Source organism: Rhinolophus sinicus, linkage group LG14, assembly GCF_036562045.2.
Source record: "Rhinolophus sinicus isolate RSC01 linkage group LG14, ASM3656204v1, whole genome shotgun sequence".
Lineage (NCBI taxonomy): Eukaryota > Metazoa > Chordata > Mammalia > Chiroptera > Rhinolophidae > Rhinolophus > Rhinolophus sinicus.
In genome coordinates this window covers 23,415,125-23,440,834 of record NC_133763.1, presented here as the reverse complement: position 1 = coordinate 23,440,834, position 25,710 = coordinate 23,415,125, and the positions used below count along the sequence as shown (strand labels likewise).

The 25,710-nt window shown below is 38.0% G+C and overlaps 1 protein-coding gene across 8 annotated transcripts in view; it reads left to right on the top strand.

Moving 5' to 3' along the window:
* The window catches only part of RGS20 (regulator of G protein signaling 20), a 123,988-nt gene that overhangs the window by 84,790 nt on the left and 13,488 nt on the right, over nt 1-25,710 (top strand). For 5 of the 8 annotated variants that reach the window (XM_019729827.2, XM_074318796.1, XM_074318797.1 and 2 more), the window contains exons 3-5: nt 3,613-3,696; nt 17,578-17,812; nt 23,886-24,878. In XM_019729827.2, the coding sequence (XP_019585386.1) occupies nt 3,613-3,696; nt 17,578-17,812; nt 23,886-24,074 (508 nt within the window). In that variant the 3' untranslated portion in view covers nt 24,075-24,878. Of the gene's footprint in view, nt 1-3,612; nt 3,697-17,543; nt 17,813-23,885; nt 24,879-25,710 lie in introns of those variants that run through there. The other 3 variants (XM_074318799.1, XM_074318800.1, XM_074318798.1) reach the window with 2 other exon arrangements.

The following is a 25,710-nucleotide window of genomic DNA, read 5'->3' as shown; positions in this document are numbered from 1 at the left end:
AAATGTCAAAGCTTAAATAAATATTGCATTATTTAATTCACAATATAACTTCCAGTTCTCTTAGGAATCTTGTATCAAATTCATCCTTCTTTTTCTCTGCTTTTTCATATCCACTGTGTAATGTTTTCTGCTTACAAAAGAAGCCTAGGAATTCAAGCAGCATTAATGCTCCTGCAGAAAGAACACCACCCAGATGCCTCTCAAATTTGTTTTTGTCTTAATAAACCATTATTTACTAAAACTTTTTAGCCCTGACATCATGAAAGCAGCAAGTCAGAAGAGTTACTGCATTTCTAATGACTTTGAATTTAAGGAAAAGTAGAGCTACATACACACACAATTACTGAAAATTCATACAGCAGATGTGCTGAAAGACTTTTACAAAATGGTGCAAAGAGTGTTAAGGAAAGATGTAATAAAAGGGATAGAAAAGGGATTGTAGTAGCAATAGTAAGATAAAGCAACCTCAAGTAATCAATGATAAAAATCTATCTTGATAATAGGAAACTAAAAACATTCTTGCTAAAATCAAGAACAAAGTAAGGATGTCCATAATCTTTCCCCTTCTACTTAACATTATACTTTAGGTATCTGTCAATACAATTAGACAAGAGAAAAAGACTTGAGGCCTAAGAATTGGATAAGAAGTAGTAACTCCCTATTTGCAGATGATATGAGAGTATACCTGGAAACCACAAGAGAATTATGACTAAACTGATGCAAACACAAAAAATTCAATAAGAAAGATATAAAATTTGCATAAAAAATAATAGCCTTCAGAATGCAAAAAAACTCTTACAATTCAAAAATATGACAAACCAATTTAAAAATGGACAAAAGATCTGATTAGACATGTCACCAAAAGAGATGTACTAATAGCTATGAAAAAATGCTCAATGTCGTTAGTCATTAGCAAAATGAAAATCAAAACCACTTCATACCCACTTAATAGCTAGAATAAAAAATACAAACAATAACAAGTGTTGGCAAGTATGTGGAGAAATTGGATCACTCAAAAATTGCTGGTGGGGGTGCAACCGGATGGCTCAGTTGGTTAGAGTGTGAGCTCTTAACAAGTCTGCTGGTTCAATTCCCGCATGGGATGGTGGGCTGTGCCCTCTGCAACTCAAGATTGAAAATGGCAACTGGACTTGGAGCTGAGCTGTGCCCTCCACAACTAGATTGAAAGACAACGACTTGACTTGGAGCTGATGGGCCCTAGAAAAACACACTGTTCCCCAACATTCCCCAATTTAAAAAAAAATTGCTGGTGGGAATGTAAAATGGTACAGCTGCTTTGGAAAACAGGTTGGGACTTCCTTGAAATGTTCAAAATAGAGTTACTATGTGAAAGCATTTCCACTTTTAGGTATCTACCCAAAAGAAATAAAAACAAACGTCCACCCAAAAACTTGTACATGACTGTTATTATAAATAGCCACACACACAAAAAATGCAAACAACCTAAATGTTCATCAACTGATGAATGGATGACAAATTGTGGTCGGTCTATCCCTACACCCAAATGAATGAAGTAGTGACACCATGCTACAACATGCATGAATCTTGAAAACATTATGCCAAGTGAAAGAAGCCAGCCACAAAAGACCACAGATTATGTAATTCAGAATTGGCAAATCTATATAGACAGGAGGTAAATTTGTGTATGTCTAGGGCTAGTGGAGGTAGGACATAGCGGAGGAGTGACTGCTAACAGGGATAGGCTTGTTTTGGGGTTGATGGAAATGTTCTGAAATTAGCAGTGATTGTTGTATAACCTCGTGATTATGCTAAAAACCACTTAATTGTACACTTTAAATAGGTAACTTGATGCTATATAAACGATGGTTCAATAAAGCTATTAAGAAAGTAATAGCCTTCATATGTACAAATAATAACCAGTTAGAAGAAGAGATGGAAGTGAAAATTCCATTTAAATATTTGGAATAAGTTTATGAAGAAATATACAAAGTATGTATAAGGAAACTTAAACTCTCTTGAAAGATACAATAGATTTTGATTGTGCACTTTCCTGGTTCTCTCTAATACTTTCGTATATATGCCTATAAATTTATAAAACCTCCACTTTGACTGCAAAGTTTGGAGAATATATTCTTGTTTTGAAAGTACAAGAAATTAAATGAAATAAATAAATTAAAATGTTTGAAAACAACAAAAAGAAATGAAAACCCAAAACATTCCAGATAATCTTAACTTTTTACTTTCTAATAGACATGGTTTTTGTTTTGTTTTGTTTTAATAAATTTTATTGGGGAATATTGGGGAACTGTGTGTTTCTCCAGGGCCCATCAGCTCCAAGTTGTTGTCCTTCAATCTAGTTGTGGAGGGCGCAGCTCAGCTCCAAGTCCAGTAGCCATTTTCAATCTTAGTTGCAGGGGGTGCAGCCCACCATCCCATGTGGGAATTGAACCAGCAACCTTGTTGTTAAGAGCTCGTGCTCTAACCAACTGAGCCATCCAGTTCCCCCTCTGGAAGCTCAGTGGCAGCTCTTTGTCTTCAATCAAGATGTGGAGGGCACAGCTCACTGGCCCATGTGGGAATCAAACCGGCTACCCTGTTGTTCAGAGCTCGCACTCTAACCAACTGAGCCATCAGGCCCCCCCTCTAATAGACATGTTTTTATGAAGAGAATTATTATTCTTAAATATATACTCTCCCTAATTAGTGTAAACCATAATATTATCAAAGTAATTTATTTTGCTGGTAACTTTTTTAAAATTAAAGTTTATTGCGGTGACAGTGGTTAGTAAAGTCACATAGGTTTCAGGTGTACAATTCTGTAATACATCATCTATATATCACATTGTGTGTTCACCACCCAGAGTCAATTTTCCTTCCATCACCATATTATTTTATCCCATTTACCCTCATCTGCCACACCGCTCCCCCCTTACCCTCTGGTAACCACTAAACTGTTACCTGTGTCTGTGAGTTTTTATTTCTTTATTTGTTTGTCTTGTTCTTTTGTTGTTTTCAGTTTATACACCACATATTGGTGAAATCATGTAGTTCTCTACTTTTTTTGTGTGACATTTCACTTAGCATAATAATCTCAAGATCCATCCATGTTGTTGCAAATGGCACTGTCTCATCTTTTCTTATGGCAGAATAATATTCCATTGTGTATATACACCACATCTTCTTTATTCAATCATCTATTGAAGGACACTGGTTGTGTCCATGTCTTGGCTACTGTAAATAAAGCTGCAATGAATCTCGAGCACGTACATATGTATGGCTAAGTGTTTTCAGATTTTTGGGGTAGATGCCGAGGAGAGGGATTGCTGGGTCATATGGTAATTCTATTCTTAATTTTTTGAGGAACCTCCACACTGCCTTCCATAACGGCTGCACCAGTCTGCCTTCGCACCAACAGTGTATGAAAGTTCCCTTTTCTCCACAACCTCTCCAACACTTACTATTATTTGTCTTGTTGATTATTTTGCTAATACCTTATTGTCATGTTTTTTGCCTCAGGAAAAGAAAATCATTCTACTTTATAATCTGGAATTCTCTTTAGAATATTTGTAAAAATACTTTCCTCATTACAGAATGATCTCAACTGACATGTAAATGTCATATTTTGTGCAGTTTCACTGTTAGAAATCAAGAAGAGAGACCCAGGAGGGCTTCCCATGAACTCAGAAGAGAGGACTATCCAACCTGTGAAGAAAGGTAAAATCTCATTTGTTTAACTCACTAAATTGATAGAAGTGCCTACCTTGTTTTTTGTTTGTTTGTTTGTTTGCTTGTTTTACATCATATGTTTCAGTGAACACAGTTTCTCTAACTGCATTTTAATAATACCAAATTATAATGTGCATCACATTTTCACTCTGCATTTACTTTTAATTCATTGTGTGAAAAGGGAAATATCAGTTTCATTATTAATCTAATCCCTGATAATTACAAGTATAAATTGATGCTTCTTGACAAAATATGTGACATTATTTTATATACATACTCTTTTAAAATAAAAGACCATAATGAAACACATGTTTGGTTTTCAGGAAAGTTTCAAAAAGTCCATTTTCTTTCTAACTATTAATTTGTACTTCCATTAATGTATTACTTTCAAAATTTGAGCATTTTTAACAAGTTGGGGGGTAAACCCACATAAATTACTTTCCATAATGCCAAATTTTAAAATTGTCTTTTTTCACATCTGTTGATTTACTTTCACTTACCTATTCTTTTACTTTTACTTGGTATTATGCCTATATAATTGCAGATGCTAAACAAATATCCTAAAAGCATTGTTCAAATAAAGTCTTGTATTATATTGTTTATTTTTTAGGGGTAAAAAGCAAATAGCCTAAAAGGTTAATGATATATTTTTCTTCATTCTTTATCTGATTCATTCTTACTCAGATTTTTCAAAGTCTGTGAAGCGCATTAAAATCTTTCACAACAACGAGTTTGTTAAAACACAGATTTTATCTTATATATTCCAGTATATTGTATTCTGTACCAAAACTTTGAGGTTGTTATATGTGAAACCAGAATGCCTACATCTAATCTTGGCTCTACCCATCCTGCCAGTAGGACCTTGGGGCCTTAAGCACAACTTAGTACCCACATTATGCCTTAGTTTCCTTATGTGTAAAATAGGGTTAATAATCCTGTTTTACAAATAATCCTGTTTTACTAGCCAAAGAAGGGTCATTGTGAATATTAAATAAGACCAGTAAAGCACTGAGAATAGCACCTGGCAAGAGGCAAGCATTCATATATATTGGCCATTTATTAGTTCTCAATCATATCCAATGATATAAAATGACTCTTTATCCAATTTAATTCCTTTTGCTTCTGATTCTACTAGATATTAATATTATTCTTATTTACATTTGCTTCATATATCTTTGCCTATGTATTTGTTTTTAATTTTTGGTAATATTTTCTGTTTCCCGTGTTGGATTTTGGCCCAGTTTGAGTCTCTGTCTCTACATAGAGAATTACAATCCAATTATATTGGGTCAGTTATTTTGATGATTACTGATACGTTTAATCTTCTAGCATATTCTTTGATAGTCTGCTTGTAATACCTCCTAATTATCTCCTTAATTTTCTTTTTGCTAAATGAACTGTATTTTCTTTGCTTTTGTTCTTCATTACCATGGAAAGTATATGCGTACTCTTTTTTTAAAAAAAAGGTACTACTGATTACCTTTAAGTTTTTCAAAATCATTCTTTAATGTATTTCTTAAACTGACAGGAGTAAAAAGCTAACTTTTGAATCCTCACATTTAAGGAACAGAATTTAGCATAGTTTACTAAGCGTCACCAATTTAATTAATCTTTCTAAAAAGAATCTAGGATTTTTTTGTAATTGTTTTAAGTTATTATTTTTAAATTATCTTTTAAACATATTTTAAAACATTTTTTCTCAAAACTAATTTTCTAGTTAACTAGAAAACTTTTCTATTTTACGTTTTCATACAGAATACTTTCTTCATGAGGAAAACTTAAATATCCACTATAAAAACAAAAATCAAATAATACAAAAGTTTTACAATAAAAACTCAATCTTTGTCTTATTCCAGACCTCATCCCAATCTCCAGATATACTAACTGCCATCAGCAGTTTCTTTATATATCTGCAAAGGAATTTTCTGTACATTCAATTGTACTGAAATGGAATCCATCTTATACACGGAATCTAATTTTGAAAGTATTGTTTAGACATTTTCCTACCAATTACTCTTTTTCTATAAGCTACTTTCTCTGGTCTTGACCTTTTAATTTATGGTACACTTTTGGGTCAGTTGTAATCCATCTTCAAGAAATGGACATAGAATTTACATTGTGAATAGTTGTATATGTGAGAGTTTTTTCTATGATCTTCAAGTAATTAAGATGACTTACCTATACAGCAAATTTTTGGGTATACATTCTTTATCCTTGAAAACTAAATCGAAAACTTTTGGCTTTAAGTCAGAATAGATAATTTGAGGGCCTTCCCAACACAGAACAACAGATTTTTGCATAAGTCTTGAAGTTTTTGCATTGCTGGGCTCATGAAAGTAAGAAAAATGACAAACTACCTGGAAAACAAACCAAATAAAAAGTAAGCAAAATTCTGAGTAGTGACCGCTAAGCACAGGAAAGAGGGATTTTCTCTAAGAACAAGTGCTGAGTGGTATGACGGTAAGGTGTTAAAACTGAGACTCCCAGATCTGTGAGAATCCTTGATCTGTGAAGGAACTAACGTGGTCCTGGGTTAATAACCACCTACATCTCATAAGAAGCAAACACACATCCTCTCTGGAGGAAAGAGAACATTCTCAGTTTCGACTCTCAGTTTTCCAAAGATTAAGAGGAACCAAAAGCTACGAAACTAAAAGGAAACTACCCATCACAAATGAGAGTCAGTAGAAACAACACTTGGATTTAGAGCCCAAAGGACTAAAGATGTTATAAGTATCAGTAATAAAATATAAAATAATGATCTCTGAAATGTTTAAACCAATTAAATATGGAATCACAAAAATGAGTAACCAGAATTCAACTATTAACAATGTCTAGGAGTATTTTGTAATTACCAATTTCTATTTTTTAATACCTTCACCTTTTTTCCCCTGTCCCCAACCCTGTTCCCGTCTAGTACCTATCTGGCACCATACCTAGTTATTACAATATTATTGACTATATTCCTCATGCTATACCCTATGTCCCCATGACTACTGTGTAACAACCAATTTGTACTTCTTAATCCCTTACCCTTTTCATCCATCCCTAACCCCGCTTCCATCTTAAAGAAGTCCCTCTAAGATTCCTTGTAACACTGGTTTGGTGGTGATGAACTCCTTCAGCTTTTTCTTGTCGGGAAAGTTCCTTATCAGTCCTTCAATTATAAATGATAGCTTTGCTGGGTAGAGTAATGTTGGTTGTAGGTCCTTGCTTTTCATCACTTTCAATATTTCCTGCCAATCCCTTCTGGCCTGCAGTTTCTGTTGAGAAATCAGCTGACAGTCTTATGGGAGTTCCTGTGTAGGTAACCTACTGTTTTTCTCTTGCTGCTTTTGAGATTCTCTCTTTGTCTTTAACCTTTGGCATTTTAATTATGATGTGTCTTGGTGTTGGTCTCTTTGGGTTCATCTTGTTTGGGACTCTGTGCTTCCTGGGACTGTATATATATTTCCTTCACCAGGTTAGGGCAGTTTTCTCTCATTATTTCTTCAAATAGGTTTTTAGTTCCTTGCTATCTCTCTTCTCCTTCTGGTATCCCTATGATGCGAATGTTGGTATGCTTGATGTTGTCCCAGAGAGCCCTTAAACTCTCCTCAATTTTTTGGATTCTTTTTTATTTTTGCTGTTCTGATTGGGTGTTTTCTGCTACCTTATCTTCTAAATCGCCAATTCAGTCCTCTGCTTCATCTAATGTACTGTTGATTCCCTGTAATGTATTCTTTTTTTTTTTTTAAATTAGTTTCAGGTGCACAAGACAAAGCAAAACTTAGACGTTTATCATTTATATCCCTCACACTGTGTGAACCCCACTCCCCCCATCCACTATCCCTCTGTACGTTCCCCAAATTAATTTTCAAACCCCCATGATCATCTTGTGGTTACCGACTATTTTTCAAAACATCTCACCTTCCCCTTATCCCCACCCCCCAACCCCTCTAGCAACCCTCTGTTTTTCCTCCATGTTTCCAAAACTGTCTCTGATTAGTTCATTCACTTATTCTTTTCTTTAGATTCCGCATATAAGTGAGATCATATGGTATTTGTCTTTCTCTTTCTGACTTATTTCACTTAACATAATGTTCTCTAGGTCCATCCATGTTGTTGCAAATGGTAAGATTTCTTTCTTCTTTATGGCTGCGTAATACTCCATTGTATAAATGTACCACAGTTTCTTAATCCAGTCATCTACTGATGGGCATTTCGGTTGTTTCCAGGTCTTGGCTATTGTGTATAGTGCTGCAATAAACATAGGAGTGCATAAAGATTTTTGAATTGGAGTTTTGGATTTCTCCGGATAGATACCTAGGAGTGGGATTGCTGGATCATAAGGTAGTTCCATTTTCAGATTTTTGAGATACCTCCAAACTGTTTTCCATAGTGGCTGCACCAATCTGCATTCCCACCAACAGTGCACCAGCGTTCCCTTTTCTCCACATCCACACCAGCACTTGTTGTTTGTTGATTTATTGATGATAGCCATCTTGACTGGGGTGAGGTGGTATCTCATTGTGGTTTTATTTGCATTTCTCTGACGGTTAGTGAGGTTGAACATTTCTTCATATGTCTGTTTGCCATCTGTATGTCCTTTTTAGAAAAATGTCTCTTCATGTCCTCCGCCCATTTTTTAATTGGGTTGTTTGTTTTTTTGGAGTTGATTTGAGTGAGTTTTTTATAAATTTGTGATATTAACCCCTTATCAGATATATCGTTGGCAAATATCTTTTCCCATTCAGTAGGATCCCTTTTTGTTTTATTGATGGTTTCCTTTGCTGTGAAAAAGCTTTTTAGTTTGATGTAATCCCACATGTTTATTTTTTCTCTTACTTCCCTCGCGCGAGGGGATATATCAGTAAAAATCTTACTCCGGGTAATGTCTGTGAAGTTTCTTCCTATATTTTCTTCTAGGAATTTTATGGTTTCAGATCTTACATTTAAATCTTTAAGCCATTTTGAATTTATTTTTGTATGTGGTGTAAGGAGGTGATCCAGCTTCATCTTTTTGCATGTGTCTGTCCAAGTTTCCCAGCACCATTTATTGAATAGACTGTCTTTACCCCACCGTACATTCTTGCTTCCATTGTCATAGATTAAATGGCCATATAGGCATGGATTTATTTCTGGACTCTCTATTCTGTTCCATTGATCTATGGGTCTGTTTTTATGCCAGTACCATGCTGTTTTGATTACTGTAGCCTTGTAGTATAATTTGAAGTCAGGTATTGTTATACCTCCCACTTTGTTCTTATTTCTCAAGATTGTTGAGGATATCCGGGGTCTTTTGTTATCCCATATAAATTTTAGGATTATATGTTCTATTTCTGTGAAAAATGTCGTTGGTAGTTTGATAGGAATTGCGTTGAATATGTATATTGCCTTAGGCAGTATGGACATTTTAACTATATTAATTCTTCCTATCCATGAACATGGTATGTGTTTCCATCTATTTGTATCTTCTTTCATTTCTTTCTTCAGTGTCTTATAATTTTCTGAGTACAGATCTTTTACTTCTTTGGTTAAATTTATTCCCAGGTATTTTATAGTCTTTGGAGCAATTGTAAATGGAATTGCTTTTTAATTTCTCCTTCTGATGTTTTATTATTGGTATATACAAATGCAACTGATTTCTGAATATTAATTTTGTATCCTGCTACTTTACTAAATTCATCTATCAGCTCTAATAGTTTCTTGGTGGAGTCTTTAGGGTTCTCTAAATATAGTATCATATCATCTGCATATAATGACAGTTTTACTTCCTCCTTACCGATTTGGATGCCTTTTATTTCTTTTTCTTGTCTGATTGCTGTGGCTAGAACTTCCAGCACTATGTTGAATAGAAGTGGAGAAAGTGGGCAACCTTGCCTTGTTCCTGATTTTAAGGGGAATGGTTTTAGCTTTTCCCCATTGAGTATGATGTTAGCTGTGGGTCTATCATATATGGCCTTTATTATGTTGAGATATGATCCTCTATTCCCACTTTCTTAAGGGTTTTTATCATGAATGGCTGCTGAATTTTATCAAATGCTTTTTCTGCGTCAATTGATATGATCATATGATTTTTATTTTTCATTTTGTTAATGTGGTGTATCACATTAATTGATTTATGGATGTTGAACCACCCTTGCATACCAGGGATGAATCCCACTTGATCATGGTGTATGATCTTTTTAATGTATTGCTGAATTCTGTTGCTAGTATTTTGTTGAGGATTTTTGCATCTATGTTCATTAGCGATATCGGCCTGTAGTTTTCTTTTTTTGTGGTGTCTTTGTCTGATTTTGGGATCAGGGTGATAGTGGCTTCGTAAAAAGTGTTTGGGAGTCTTTCCTCCCTCTGGATTTTTTGGAAGAGTTTGAGGAGAATAGGTGACAATCGTTTTGGAACGTTCTGTAAAATTCACCTGTAAAGCCATCTGGTCCAGGGCTTTTGTTTGTTGGGAGATTGTTGATTACTGATTCAATTTCCTTGGTGGTAATCAGTCTATTCAGGTTTTCTGTCTCTTCTTGAGTTAGCCTTGGAAGGTTGTATGCATCTAGGAAATTGTCCATTTCTTCCAGGTTGTCAAATTTGTTGGCATACAGTTGCTCATAGTAATTTCTTAGGATTTTTTGTATCTCTGCGGTGTCTGTTGTCACTTCTCCTCTTTCATTACTGATTTTATTAATTTGGGTCCTCTCTCTCTTTTTTTAATGAGTCTGGCTAAAGGTTTGTCAATTTTGTTTATCTTCTCTAAGAACCAACTCTTGGATTCATTGATCTTTCGTATTGTTTTTCTGGTTTCTATTTCATTTATTTCCGCTCTGATCTTTATTATCTCCTTCCTTGTACTCCCTTTGGGCTTATTTTGTTGTTCCTTTTCCAGATCCCTTAAGTGTGAAGATAAACTGTTGATTAGTGATGTTTCTTGTTTCTTTAGGTAGGCCTGCAGTGCTATGAACTTCCCTCTTAGGACTGCTTTCGCGGCATTTCATAGATTTTGGGTCGTTGTATTTTCATTTTCGTTTGTCTCGAGATATGTTTTGATTTCTTCCTTGATCTGCTGCTTGACCCATTCATTATTTAGTAACATATTATTCAACCTCCATGAATTTGTGTGTCTTCCAGTTTTTTTCCTGTAGTTCATTTCTAATTTCATAGCACTGTGGTCAGAGAAGACAATTGGTATGATTTCAATTTTCTTAAATTTATCCAGACTTGCTTTGTGGCCTAACATATGGTCTATCTTGGAGAATGTTCCATGTGCGCTTGAGAAGAACGTGTATTCTGCAGCATTGGGGTGGAATGCTCTAAAAATATCGATTAAATCCAAGTGGTCCAATGTGTCATTTAAGGCTGTTGTTTCCGTATTGATTTTCTGTCTGGAAGACCTGTCCCTTGTTGTCAGAGGTGTGTTGAAGTCCCCTACTATGATAGTGTTACTGTTGATCTCTGTCTTTATGTCAGTCAATATCTGTTTTATATATTTAGGTGCTCCTATGTTGGGTGCATAGATGTTTACGAAGGTTATGTCCTCTTGTCGAATTGATCCCTTTATTATTATATAGTGCCCATCTTTGTCTTTTAATATTTTCTTCATTTTAAAGTCTATTTTGTCAGAGATAAGTATTGCAACTCCAGCTTTTTTATCATTTCCATTTGCATGGAATATCTTACTCCAACCCTTCACTTTCAGCCTGTATGTGTCTTTTGGTCTGAGGTGAGTCTCTTGTATACAGCATATACAAGGGTCTTGCTTTCTTATCCACTCAGCCACCCTATGTCTCTTGATTGGAGCATTTAAACCATTTACATTTAAAGTGATTATTGATAAGTACATAGTTATTGCCATTTTTAAATTTGTGGTTAGATTGTTTTCATCTTTCTTCTATTTACAGAAGTCCTTTTAGTATTTCTTGCAATGCTGGCCTGGTGGTAATGAATTCCTTTAGCTTATTCTTTTCTGGGAAGCTCTTTATTTCTCCGTCAATTTTAAATGATAGCCTTGCTGGATAAAGCAACCTAGGTTGTAGGCCTTTGTTTTCCATCACTTTGAGTATCTCATACCATTCCCTCCTGGCCTTCAATGTTTCTGCAGAAAAGTCATTTGATAGTCTTATGGGAGTTCCCTTGTATGTAACCCTCTGTCTTTCTCTTGCTGCTTTTAGGATTCTCTCTTTGTCTTTAACCTTTGCCATTTTAATTATGATGTGTCTTGGAGTGGACCTGTTTGGGTTTATCCTGGTTGGAACTCTCTGCACTTCCTGGGCTTGTATGTTGGTTTCCTTCATCAGGTTAGGGAAATTTTCAGACATTATTACTTCAAATATGTTCTCAATCCCTTGTTTCTTCTCTTTACCTTCTGGTATTCCTATGATGCGCATGTTGTTGCGCTTGATGTTATGCCAGAGGTCTCTTAAACCATCTTCATTGTTTTTTATTCTTTTTTCTTTCTGTTGTTCTGTTTGGGTGATTTCTGCTAACTTGTCTTCTAAGTCGCTGATTCGATCCTCTGCTTCATCTAACCTGCTGTTAATTCCTTCAAGTGAGTTCTTTATTTCGGTAACTGTGTTCTTTAGTTCTAACTGGTTGTTCGTTATGATTTCTACATCCTTCTTGATGTCCTCTCTAAGCTCCTTAAACATTCTTATCATCAGTATTCTGAACTCTGTCTCTGATAGTTTGGTTACCTCTTGTCATGCAGGAGACCCTGCTCGCTGCACCATTTGTCGTGCAGGGAGGCCTGCGGGGTCTCTGCTCCCGCTCCCCACATAAGAACATAGGATATGGTGAGGCCAAAAAGGAACACCCACGGAGCCATAGGTAGGGGAGTCATACCACTACGGTCTCACTGGAGGCTGGATCCACACTGTCCGCAAACCGCCATCCACGCTTGCCAGCCCAGCCGCCATCTTCTTGCTAGCCCCCATTCTTTCTCTCTCTCTCCTCTCCTCCGTAGCCGCAGCAGTTATATTGGCGGCTAATTGGCTAACTGGCTACAGCTGACGGCCAATCAGCCACAGCTGACGGCCATCTACTACCCGAGCCAGCACTCCTCCACATGAGGCCGAGAGCCTGTAAACTACTTTCTGGGGCTCTGCCCCCACACCTCTGCTTCATTTACTTCCATTTCTGGAGGTTTCTTCTATTCTTTTATTTGGGATATGTTTCTTTGTTTCCTCATTCTGGCTGACTCTCTGTGTTTGCTTCGATGTATTAGGTAGATGCCCTGGAGTTCTTAGTTCTTGCTGGATTAGTATGTAATAAATGTCCTTTATATTTCACTTGCACTACTTCGTTCTTCTCCCCTGCGTGTGCTCCAAAAGTGACTCTTGTGTTGTGTATATTGTCCTGTTAAAGAAGATCCTTAATTGCTTTTCGCTTGTGAGTAGGTGGGGTTAACTCCTAGGCTGACTAGTTGTGAGACTTGGCTCTGCCCATGCAGAGTATTCTGCTGTGTGAAGGTTGACCGCTTAGATGTGGTTTGGCCTCTATGTGCCTGTAAAGAATCCCCTCTGGGTGTGTCACTTGTAGGTCAAACCCGGTAGTACTCTGGCTTGGTCTGGAGTTGGCCGCTGGGTATGTTGAATCTTGTGCCTCTTAAGCTGGGCACTGGATTTGTTCATCTACCGAGGACCCTTAGATAGACTTCTGGACAAGCCCTAGTTGCTGGTCTCTCTACGCCCCTTCTCAGCCTTGTAATGTATTCTTCATTTCTGTTATGCTACTCCTTATTTTTGACTGGTCCTTAATTATGTTCTCTATCGCCACTTTTATGTTTCCTATCTCTTTGTTGAAGTTCTCCCTGAGATCATTGAGCATCCTTATAACCAGTGTTTGGAACTCTGGTAGATTACTTGTATCCATTTTGTTTAATTCTTTTTCTGGAGCTTTCTTGTGTTCTTTTATTTGGGATATGTTTCTTTGTCTACTCATTTTGGCTGCCTCCCTGTGTTTGTTTCTGTATATTAGGTGGGGCTGCTATGTCTCCCAGTCTTAGTAGAGTGGTCTTATATAGTAAGTGTGCTGTGGGGCTCGGTGGTGCAGTCTTCTTGGTCACTTGAGCCGTGCACTCCAGGTGTGTCCCTTGTTTAGATTTTGTGTGCCCTCCTCTTGTAGTTCAGCCTTGGTTGCTTTTGCATATCAATGGGAGGGATTTACCCTGGTGGTCATTTGTTGTGAGGACTGGCTGTGACTATAGTGGAGGAGTTGTGGTTCAGGAGCTGACCCTACAGAGCATGATCTGCCTCAGCAGGGCTCTGGTGCCTGCTCATTCTGCCCCATATGTATGTCATCTTTGGAGGCAGCTGGGTGATGCTCTAGCTTGTTTCAAAGCAGGTTACTGGAAGTGCCAGCCCCAAGGCCACCTGGGAGGGGACCCACTGCAGGTCAAGCCCGTGCTCCACCTGGGACCACCCGGCAGGAGCCACAAAGAAACTGCAGATGGCCACTACCTGTGCTGTGCTTGGAAGTGCCTTGAGAGGCCAAGCCATGAACCAAGGCCAGCTGTCACTAGTGTCAGGTTTAGGGCTGCTCAGCCAGAGGTACAGGAAATGCTCAAGTCAGATTCTGCTTGTCTGGGTTCCGTGAACCTTTGAAAGACCCTAGGAAAGTCTGCAGCATGAGCCAAGGCAAGCAGTTTGTATGAAAAAGCTACTGGAAACAGCCTGGGTGTGCCCAAAAATTGGGCGAGGTGAGATGTTGAATCACCAGGGTATGACAAATGAACAGTGTAAGTGATGGGGACTCAGATATGATGGCCGTCTTCATGCTGGGAAGAGAGAGGGCTCAACAAAGAAACAATGGCTTCTACGAGCAGCTCCTTGAGGAGAAAGCATTCCCTCCAACTCTTGTCCTGAAGCCAAACAACTCAGTTCCCCACCATACACATATGTACCTCCTGCCTCTCTACCGGCTGCCCGAGCACTGGAGCTCAGAGCCAGTGATTCCATTGGTGAGTAAGTATGTGTGTGGTCCCTTGAGGGGAGCACCTGTGAGTGCAGCTGTCCTCCATTTCACTCAGTCACAATCTGCTGGTTTTCACAACCAGAAATTATGGGGACTTCTCTCCTTGGCACTGGAACCCTGGGCTGTGGAGAGACTGGGACCCCTCACTTCTCTGGGGGGAACTCCACCGCTGAGATGTCCCTCCCACGTTTTAACGGTGACATGTGGGTATGGGACCAGCCTGTTCCATGTCTCTGCTGCTCCTCCCAGTCTGGAGGTGATTCTTCTGCATGTCTTAGTTGTAGGGCTTCAGTTCAGCAAGATTTTAGGCAGTTTTCAATGTTGTTTTGTAGTTTAATTGTAATTTTGATGTGGTCAGGATAGAAGGTAAGCAAAGCATTTATCTACTGTGCCATCTTGACCAGAAATGCTCCTGAATATTATTATTATTATTTTTAATCCAGAAGTGCACACTTTTCTTGAGGCCAATAGTCCAAATTCAAGGTCAGCAGGACCATGCCTTCTGACAGCTCTAAGGGAGAAGACTTCTTTGCTGCTTCTAGTTTCTCTGGTAGTTGCCAGCAATCCTTAGCATTCCTCAACTTTTAGGTATTTTATTCCAGTCACATGACTTATTTTCCCTGTGTGTCTTCACATCATCTTTTTTTCCTGTGTGTGTGTGTCTGTCTCTGTGTGTCCAAATCCCCCTTTTTGTAAGAACACCAGTCATATTGGATAAGGGCTCACCCTAATGAACTCAACTTGATTACATCTGCAAAGACCCTATTTCCAAATAAGGTCACATCCTGAGGTTAGGACTTCAGCATGTCTCTTTAGAGGATACAACTCAACCATAACACCTTCCTACAAAATAACACTGGATCCAATTGGTTTTACAGATTTGTTCCACAAAACATTTCAGGAATCGATCATTCCAAGGTTTTACAAGTCTTGTATAACTACCAAAATGTCTAAGAGGCCAGTATAAAAGTGATACCAAAACCAGATGAGGATAGTACAAAAATGGAAAATTACAGATGAATCCTGCTCAGGAACTGTGGCCACATACAGCAATGTTGGTGAATCTTAGACACTGTTGGTGAAAAATCAAGTTGCAGAAGACAACATATAGTAAGCCATTTTTATAAAGTTAAAAAACAACTGAAGAATACGTTCGTCAGAGATACATACATATGAGGTATGATGAAAAATATGGTGAATGTTTAAATTTTTAAAAACTTTATTACAGTAAAAGACACATTGCCATTAATCCCCCTCAAAATACTCCCTCTCCTTTGAACACACTTATCCCATCATTCTTGCCACTTTACGAAGCAGTTCTGGAGTCCTCTTTCGTGAGTGTCTTTAGTTTCACTGTCGTGGCTGCCTCAGTGTCCTGAATCAATTGAAAACATTTACCTTTCACGGTCATTTTGACTTTGGGGAAAGATAGAAGTCGCCTGGTGCCAGATCCAGTGAATAAGGTGGATGAAGACACACTATAATGTTTTTATTTGACAGAAATTGTCGTACCAGAAGCGATGTGTGAAATGGAACCTTTCTGTTGTGATCACAAAATATGGTGAATGCTGCTGCCGAGTGCCATCCAACGGAAAGGCAGGAATCTTCAATATGGGAAGTGGTGCATCAAACCTTAGTAACAGTGTGTGACAAGTTTCAACTTGTTCAGGTACAGTCATTTGAGTGTGAGCTACAGTTGAGAGAAGGTGTGTTTTAAAGTGTGCCTTACATCATCCTCCGTCATGACATCGCTCTGTGTCACACTTCATTTCTGGTATGGCAATTTCTGTCAAATAAAAACATTACTGTGTGTCCTCATCCACCTTATTCATCGGATCTGGCACCATGCGACTTCTATCTCTTCCCCAAAGTCAAAATAATTCAGGACATCGAGCCAGCCATGACAGTGCAACTAAAGACACTCACGAAAGAGGACTTCCAGAACTGTTTCATAAAGTGGTAAGAGAGAGCATATGGGATCTTGCTCCCCAGCAGATGTTGTCGGTTTTGGCTCAAACAAACTCTTATAAAAATTAAAAAAAAAAAAAAAAGTGGCAAGAATGAGAAGTTTGTTCAAAGCGAGGGGGAGTATTTTTAGGGTGGTTAATGGCAATGTATCTTTTACTGTAATAAATTATTTTTATTTAAACACCATATTGTTTGATCATACCTCATACATACATAAAAACTATGAAAAAAAGGATAAGAGAAAAGAAATAATACAAATCATTTTAAACAGACTGTGCTTTCTGACCTCAGTATTATTGAATGTAGGTAGAAAAATAAACTAAAACGGGCTAAGTCCAAAATCAAGAACAGTGGTTCCCTCAGGAATGGAGGTAGTCAAGAGAGCAGTGTATAGATGTAAATGCAGCTATTGGTGACGGGCTGAATCTTAAGGTAAATGGTGAATTCATTAGTTCTTCTTTTGTTGTCACCCTTCATAACTTGCAGTTGTATAATTTATATTCTCTTCTCCTTCTCTTTAAAATTCTTTTTTGAGTTTTAAAAAATATTGAATAGACACTGCCCCATCGCTCTTCTAGAAGTCAGTGTGGTCAGGGTTGACGTGACTGGGGAGTTTTTGCTTAGATGGTTGTAAGATTTATCTTTACTTTTATAATTTAAAAACTTTGCCAGGATGTGCCTAGATATAGACAACTATGCTCTCAGCAGTTATTCTGTCAATTTGGTTTACAACCATTTTAGCAGTAGCCATGCAATCCAGCTAAACAATTTGAAAGTATCAAATTCATGTGTTTTTGCTAAAGGCTTAAGGAAACAAAAGCAGCTCTTTGCCTTCTTAAAAGGGCCTCAGTGTACATTTTCATTCTCAGAGAGGAAAAAGATAGGTTTCTAGTGATGAAATTCAAATTCACTACCAATAACAGCTCCCTTTTGCCCTTTCTTCCGGTCTCCACTAAGCCCAACTCCTACTCTAGAAGAAGTCAACGCCTGGGCACAGTCATTCGACAAGTTAATGCTCACTCCAGCAGGAAGGAATGCTTTCCGTGAATTCCTCCGAACAGAATTCAGCGAAGAAAATATGCTTTTCTGGATGGCATGTGAGGAACTGAAAAAAGAAGCTAATAAAAACATTATTGAGGAGAAAGCAAGGATAATATATGAAGAGTACATTTCTATTCTTTCTCCTAAAGAGGTATGTACCTACTGAAAGGTTTTCCCCAAGGTGTCCTTTTTTAATATCAGAGAAGTTATGAGTGAAATGATGCAAGTTTCTATCTCTCAGAGTTTTTTTTCTTTTAAATCCAAAATCTAGGCGGTTAGGTTGGTCTCAAAACTAAGTACATTGTAGCTCTAATTATAAAATCATTATTTCCTACTATGTGTCACTAAGAATATGAAGTTAATGAAACAAAGCCTCTCCTGTGAGGGAACTCACAGACAAGCGTGCAGAGAGACAGAGAGCTCTTGGCATGACGCCTCGGGCTAGTGCAGAGCCATCAACAGTGGGTTGGGGTGAGCAACAGGGAGACATACTAGGAGAGGCTGTAGATGGACCAAGGATCATAAAAAAAATTATGAGAAATACAGAAGGATAAAGACATCCCAGAGGATAGGACTAGATGGGCCAAGAATAAAAGTAATCAGTCACATCACAGTGAACATGTCAATAGTTTGGTATGGCTGAAGTATTGTGTGTTTACCAAACTATTAGAGCTGATGGCAGGCAGCAGGAGGAGAGCTGGGAAAGTGAGAGGACAGATTTGGGAGCAGTGATGAGGTTTTCTGATTTCTATCCTGGGAAATGCTTGGATTTTAGCATGGTAATATCATCAAGTTTGGATTTTTGAAAGACCAATATGGCTACAGAATGGTTGAGGAGAAGAACACCAAAGGCAGAGGACCAACTGAGTTAGAGAACCAACTGAGTAGTCTAAACCAGACAGAATGAGAGCCTGACTAGGCCAACTGAAGAGAAATAGAGAGGAAGGGTGAGATTTGAGGGACATCCCAAAGTCTCCAGGGACTCCTACCTGTATGGTTTGGGCAAAGCAGATAGTGGGGCAGTTCACTGAAATGGGGTAGATGGCAAATGGGGGATGGGAATCATGCTTGGTAGAAGGAGTCAGGCTCAATTTTGCCTACTTATGTTTATACTGTGAAGTTGGAGATATTCAGTTGACAGTTGTATGAATATGGAGTTCAGAAAGTCATTTCCATTTTATATTAATACAAACCAAGAGTTTTTGTCCTTTAATTTATAGTTTCACCTATTTTCATTTCGTCATGATTTTCCTTATTATTTTAAAGCAAGATTTCTTTTTTTATCACTGTCCTTTAAAGCATCATACATACAAACAAAATACTTCTTAGCAAATTGATAAAGCAAAAATGATACAAAAAGATGACCCTTTCCTCCCAAATATAAGCATTTATTTCTTGAAATGTAAAACCTTTTTTTCTTTTTTTTCTTTTTCAAAGAGGGCACAGCTCATAGTGGCCCATGCAGAGACTGAACCGGCAACCTTGGTGTTAGTAGCAACATCTCTAACCAACTGAGCTAACTGACCACCCAAACCTTAAAAATTTTAAGAGCATAGATTTTGGGGTCAGATTCACTTGGGTTTGAACCCCAGTTCTCTAATAGTGACATAACCTTGGGTGTATTTCTGAACCTCTCTGCACTTCAGTTTCTTTATTGTATGAAGAGGGCATCACCACTTGCCCATACATGTGGAAGGATGGAGAGGGAGGACAGTGCAAAGCCCAGCCCCAGCCCCTGGCAGAGTAGGCACACTCTAGACAGCCTCTCGGTCATCCTCTGTTCATTTATCAGTCCTAACCAGACACTGTCCTCACCTAGCACTCGCAGGGATATTGTATTTATGTATGTATGTATGTATGTATGTATGTATTTTTTGCTTTCAGGTGTATAAAACAATGCGATAGTTAGACAGTTGCACCCCACACAAAGTGATAACCCCCCTCTCCCAATCTACTACCCCGCTGACATCATATATAGCTGTTATAATTCCATTGACTCTATTCCCTAAGCTGTACTCCACAGCCTGTGACCATATATATATATTAAATTATAGTTGACATTCAATATTATAATATTCTGTTTCAGCTTCAGGTGTACACTGCAGTGGTCAGGCATCTACACCATCCATGAAGTGGTCTCCCTAACAAAACAAGTGCCCATCTGACATCCTACAAAATCTTTACAACATTATTATTTATTTATTTATTTATTTATTTATTTATTTACATTTATTGGGGTGACAATTGTTAGTAAAATTACATAGATTTCAGGTGTACAATTCTGTATTATTGATTATATTCCCCAAACTGTCTTTAGTATCCCTGTGGCAATATTGTAGCTACCAATTTGTGCTTTCTAATCCTTTCATCTTCTCCCTCATCCCCACTCCCCTCCTATCTAGCAACCATCAGTTTTTTCTCGATATCTCTAAGACTATTTCTGTTTAGTTTGCTCATTTATGCTGTTCTTTAGATTCCACATATAAGTGACACCATATGGTATTTCTCTTTCTCCATCTGACTTATTTCACTTAGCATAATGTTCTCTAAGTCCATGCATATCGTTGCAAATGGTAAGATTTTATTCTTTTTTATGGCCGAGTAATACTCCATTGTATAAATGAACCACAATTTCTTTTTTTTTTAAAGGAGGGCACAGCTCTCAGTGGGCCATGTGGTGATTGAACTAGTAACCTTGGTGTTATCAGCAGCATGCTCTAACTAACTGAGCTAACCAGTCACCCCTGTACCACAGTTTCTTAATCCAGTCATCTACCAATGAGCATTTCGGTTGTTTCCATGTCTTGACTATTGTGAATAGTGCTGCAATAAACATAGAGGTGCATATATTTTTTTGAATTAGCATTTTGGATTTCTCTAGATAGATACCTGAGAGTGGAATTGCTGTGTTATAAGGTAGTTCCATTTCCAGTTTTTTGAGATACCTCCATACTGATTTCTATAGTGGCTGCACCAATCTGCAATCCCACCAACAGTGCACGAGGGTTCCCTTTTCTCCACAGCCTCACCAGCACTTGTTGTTTGTTGATTTATTGATGATAGCCATTCTGACAGGAGTGAGGTGGTTTCTTATTGTGGTTTTCATTTGCATTTCTCTAATGATTAGTAAGGTTGAGTGTTTTTTCATATGTCTGTTGGCCATCTGTATGTCCTCTTTAGAAAAATGTTTTTTCGTGTCCTATGCCCATTTTTTAATTGGGTTGTTTGTGGGAATTTTTTGGTGTTGAGTTAAATGAGTTTTTTTATAAATTTTGGATATATTGTTGACAAATATCTTCTCCCATTCAGTAGGATGCCTTTTTGATTTTTTGATGGTTTCCTTTGCTGTTAAAAAACTTTTTAGTTTGATGTAATCCTATATGTATATTTTTTCTTTTACCTTCCTTGTCCAAGGGGATATATCAGTAAAAATATTACTCAGGGTAATTTACTTCCTATATTTTCTTCTAGGGGTTTTATGGTTTCAGATCTTACATTTAAGTCTTTAATCCATTTTGAATTTTGAATTTATTCTCATATATGGTGTAAGGAGGTGGTGCAACTTCATTGTTTTGCATGTGTCTGTCCAGGTTTCCCAGCACCATTTATTGAATAGACTGTCTTTACCCCAATGTAAATTATTGCTTCCATTGTCATAGATTAAATGACCATATAAGTATGGATTTATTTCTGGGCTCTCTATTCTGTTCCATTGATTTATGTGTCTGTTTTTATGCCAGTACCATGCTGTTTTGATTACTGTAGCCTCATAGTATGATTTGATGTCAGGTAGTGTGATACCTCCCACTTTGTTCTTGTTTCTCAAGATTGCCATGGCTATTTGGGGTCTGTTATGGTTCCATATAAATTTTAGGATTATATGTTATTTTTCTGTGAAAAATGTCATTGGTAGTTTGACAGGAATTGCATTGAATCTGTATATTGCCTTAGGCAGTATGGACATTTTAACTATATTAATTCTTCTTATCCATGAGTATGGTATGTGTTTCCATTTATGTGTAACTTCTTTAATTTCTCTCTTCAGTGTCATAATTTTCTGAGTACAGGTCTTTTACTTCTTTGGTTAAATTTATTCCTAAGTATTTTATAGTTTTTGAAGCAATTATAAATGGGACTATTTTTCTTAATTTCTCCTTCTGATCATTTATTATTGGTGTATACAAATGCAACTGATTTCTAAATATTAATTTTGTATCCTCACAGGGATATTCCTCAGATGGAAGTTTAAAGAATGAGACAGTTCCATTTGTGCCTAAACTGTTTGTGAACTAGAATATTTTTTAATGTTTTCTATAGTAACTCAGTCTAATTCTCTAACAAGAGCAGGTGCTTTCCTCCTTTCAGCTAACAATATGTACTGAGTACCCCCTTGGTAGGAGTTGTGCTCCTAGGAACTGGGCCCTTATACTCAAGAAGAGTATGGGAGATGATGGCCTAGTGGTGAGTGCTTCCTTATGGATAAGCTCAGGTGGTTGGGAGGGCTTCCCAGGTCGGAAGAGTGACATCTAAACCAAGACCTGAAGGAGAAGTACAGTCAGCCAGGCAGAGGAGGAAGAAAGGTTTATTCTAGACAGAAGGAACAAAAACAAGCTAGTTCTAGCTCCTTCTTTCTTTAAATTCCAAGTGAATTCTAAGTCCTTTAAATTCTTGCATGGAATAGTGAGTTGGGGAATTAGTGGAAGCAGATCTTAAAGGGGTTCAGAAGTTTCAACTTGGAAGTTATGAGCTTTGGACTTGATCCTGAGAACATGACAAGTCAGTGCAAGGGCTGAAGCTGGAGTGTCTGGATGGGGTTTGTACTTTAGAAAGATCCCTCTGGCCAAACCATGTGTGGTTTGGACAGGCATGAGATTGACAGCAGGAGTCTAAGTATGAGGCTGATGAACAAATCCAGCAGGAAATGGTGAGTGAAGCTCCACACCGGGCATGGCAGAGAGGAGGGAAGAAGCGGACAGTTTCAAGAAGCATTAAATAGATAAGGTCACCAGGACTTTGTGACTGAATATAGAGCCAGAGGGAACATGAAGGATGAGGAGGACTCTGAATGGGGTGGGAATAAGTAGTTCCATTCCTTCACAAGCTGTACAGGAAAAAGAGCCGGAGATGCTGGGAATCCGTGTTGAATGTATTAGGTTTGAGTTACCTGTGGGGGGGCAAAAGGCTTTCTAGGAGGAGAGTGGATATACACATCTGGAAAGATAGATCACTGAAGTCAATATTCCATGATTTAGCTAATCATATTTTGAGTTTTATATAAAACAGTGTGCATTGCATAGCATTAGAACCATTGTGGCCTACTGGTGCAGAGATGGCTGGCTAAGGTTCTTCAGACGGAAGGGAAGAAGTGTGGGTTCAGCTTTGCCACTTTGGCCTGTACTCTTATTTGTCTGGTGCCCTGCGGGAAAGTCTGAACCCAATAGCTTACTCTGGGAGACAGCCTTGTCTAGGATGAGCCAACATCAGAGTAAGAAGAGCCAACATGCCCTAAGAACTGAATGAATCCCAAGCACTTTAAATAAATTCTCCTTAAATCCTTACCTACTACCATCATCATCATTCCCCCTTTATGGAGGAATTCATTAGGGCACAGTGTACTTTGCCCAAGGCCCCACAACCAAGCAGTGACAAAACTGGGATTTAAACACAGGCCCCATGATTGTAACCCTTCCACAGCACTTCTGAGCCAGCTTCCACTTCACCAGCCAGCCTGGCACTCATTCCAAGAAACCTGCGACTGTGTTCCAGTGGCTACAGCCTGGGACCTCCAGGTTTTGGCCCTAATGCTATTAGGAAATTAACAAGGGGTGAGTCTATGACACTACCTTTTTTCTTCAAAGGACATAGTACAATCATTTTAAAGAAGCAAAATAATGTTGTGATTTTCTAAAGCAGTGTGATCCCCACCAGAATGACATAGAACTTGTGAGTATTAAATATTATCAGACTCCTCCACAGACCAGCTGAGTCAGAGACTCTGCGGGTGGGGCCCAGCAATCTGTTTAACAAGCCTCCCAGGGGCTACTGATGCCACTGATGTTTGAGAATCCCTGCTCATTATGCATTTGGTTTCTCTTTTGGCAGTTTACATTTTTGAATGACCTTGTTTGGTTTGGAATTTTTAATAACCACAAGCTATGGGAGTTTGGGATGGATTTCCAAAGAGAAACGTATCTAATGAAACTCTTACTTGTTTCTATTGACAGGTCAGCTTAGACTCCCGAGTAAGAGAAGTCATCAATAGAAACATGGTGGAACCATCCCAACACACATTTGATGACGCACAACTTCAGATTTACACCTTAATGCACAGAGACTCATATCCCCGATTCATGAACTCTACTGTCTATAAAGATTTGCTCCAGTCCTTATCTGAGAAATCAGTTGAAGCATAGGATCATCAAATATATCTGTTATTAATAAAATAATGAAAGAACTCATGGACTACATCTAGTAGAGGGAATTTAGGGGTAGTAGCGTCTTCCGCCAGAGTAATCCTTGGCCTATTTTAATAATAAATGCTTCCTTCTACAGAAGGCTATATATTCACAGTATAAATTGCAGCCACTTTTAGTGATAATTTTGAAAAAATGGGGTATGGCTGTCTTAGAAAAATAGTATGTTTACATTTGTAATAACAGCAGCATGTTCTCGATGGCAAAGGATATACTAGAAGACTCCATACTGCCTACATCCACTGGAGCAAACAGGACTGCTTTTGTTTTGCCTGAGTTCAGTACCTATTACTCTCCTCCCAAAGAAAAGACACTCAAGTGTTCCTCAGCTACTCCTTTCTTCCTTCAAGCTCAGTTTTGAATATTCACTTATCAGTGCCGTTCCAGGAACCCAGATTCCCGTTTTATAAAGATGTGACCACTACTTGTAAAAATGGTGTTCCACTTTACCTTAGAATGTGTATGTAGATACATATATGTGTATGTGTATCTGTACGTCGTTAGTGTGAACACTGTGCTCTGAAGTGCATCAGTCTCAAAGGTTTGGTACGAGAAGTAGTGCTTAGAAAATTCTTTGTTGAAAAGTTATCATTATTATCATATTCTGCCAACCTAAAGAACAAATTTTTAAATTCACAACTTAGTTATGTTCATAACAAAACTTTCAAATAAGCATATTTCCATTTTAATTATTGAAAGAAATATGTGCATTTTCACTCAAAAAAATAAAGCGCAGAAATTTTAGCTCAATCTTTACTTTTTTCACATGGAAATATTTGGGAAATATAAGATTAAGTGAGTAGGGATACGAGCAAGATATATTTTAGCTCCTAGAGGAGGATTTTGTTTTTAGATCCCATTGTTTATATCATAGGCAAATGGAATAACGTCATAGCTTACAGGTAAAAATACTGGCTTTTAGACCTAAACACCGTGAAGAAGCCCATCATTACAATGAGCGGGAAAAACATCTAAAATGAGGTAAATGTGAAAGACATCCAAACCTGGAATGGTTTGGGTAGTGGGTTAGAAATTAATCTGCTAAATAGGATGTCCTCTTGGTCATCTCCCTCAGCCTGATTTCTGCATTATTCTTCTCAAGCCCCAAATCTAAGCACCCACCCCATCTTTCTCAGTAAACCATCTAACCTCCTACTGTACTATGAAAATTTTGTCCCTAACCCTTTTCAACTTCTCATGGAATCTATAAATATGTATAGATCAGCATCTATTCTCGCCTCAGTCCAGTCCCAGAGACTGTGTCCTTTCCTCCTTTTCAAGGTGTCAACTCCTTACATGTGCTTTTGATTCCATGTCTAAGAGTTTCATCTTTTTCATTAGACAAAGAGGATATAATTTTGATTGAGGCATAAACCCTGTCCTCTGGTAATTTACATCAAGTAAGCACATGTCCATGGCAGCTACAGTGAGCTGTAGTTAAGTGCTGTACCAGTGAGAACTGAGCTGCGCACGTCTTGAAGGGCTGTGGAAAGGTTTTGGCAGAAGTGACAGCAAAGCTAAACCCAACAGAATAAGAAGAGTGTGTGTATGTTGGGGCAGAGGTGTAGGGAAGGTA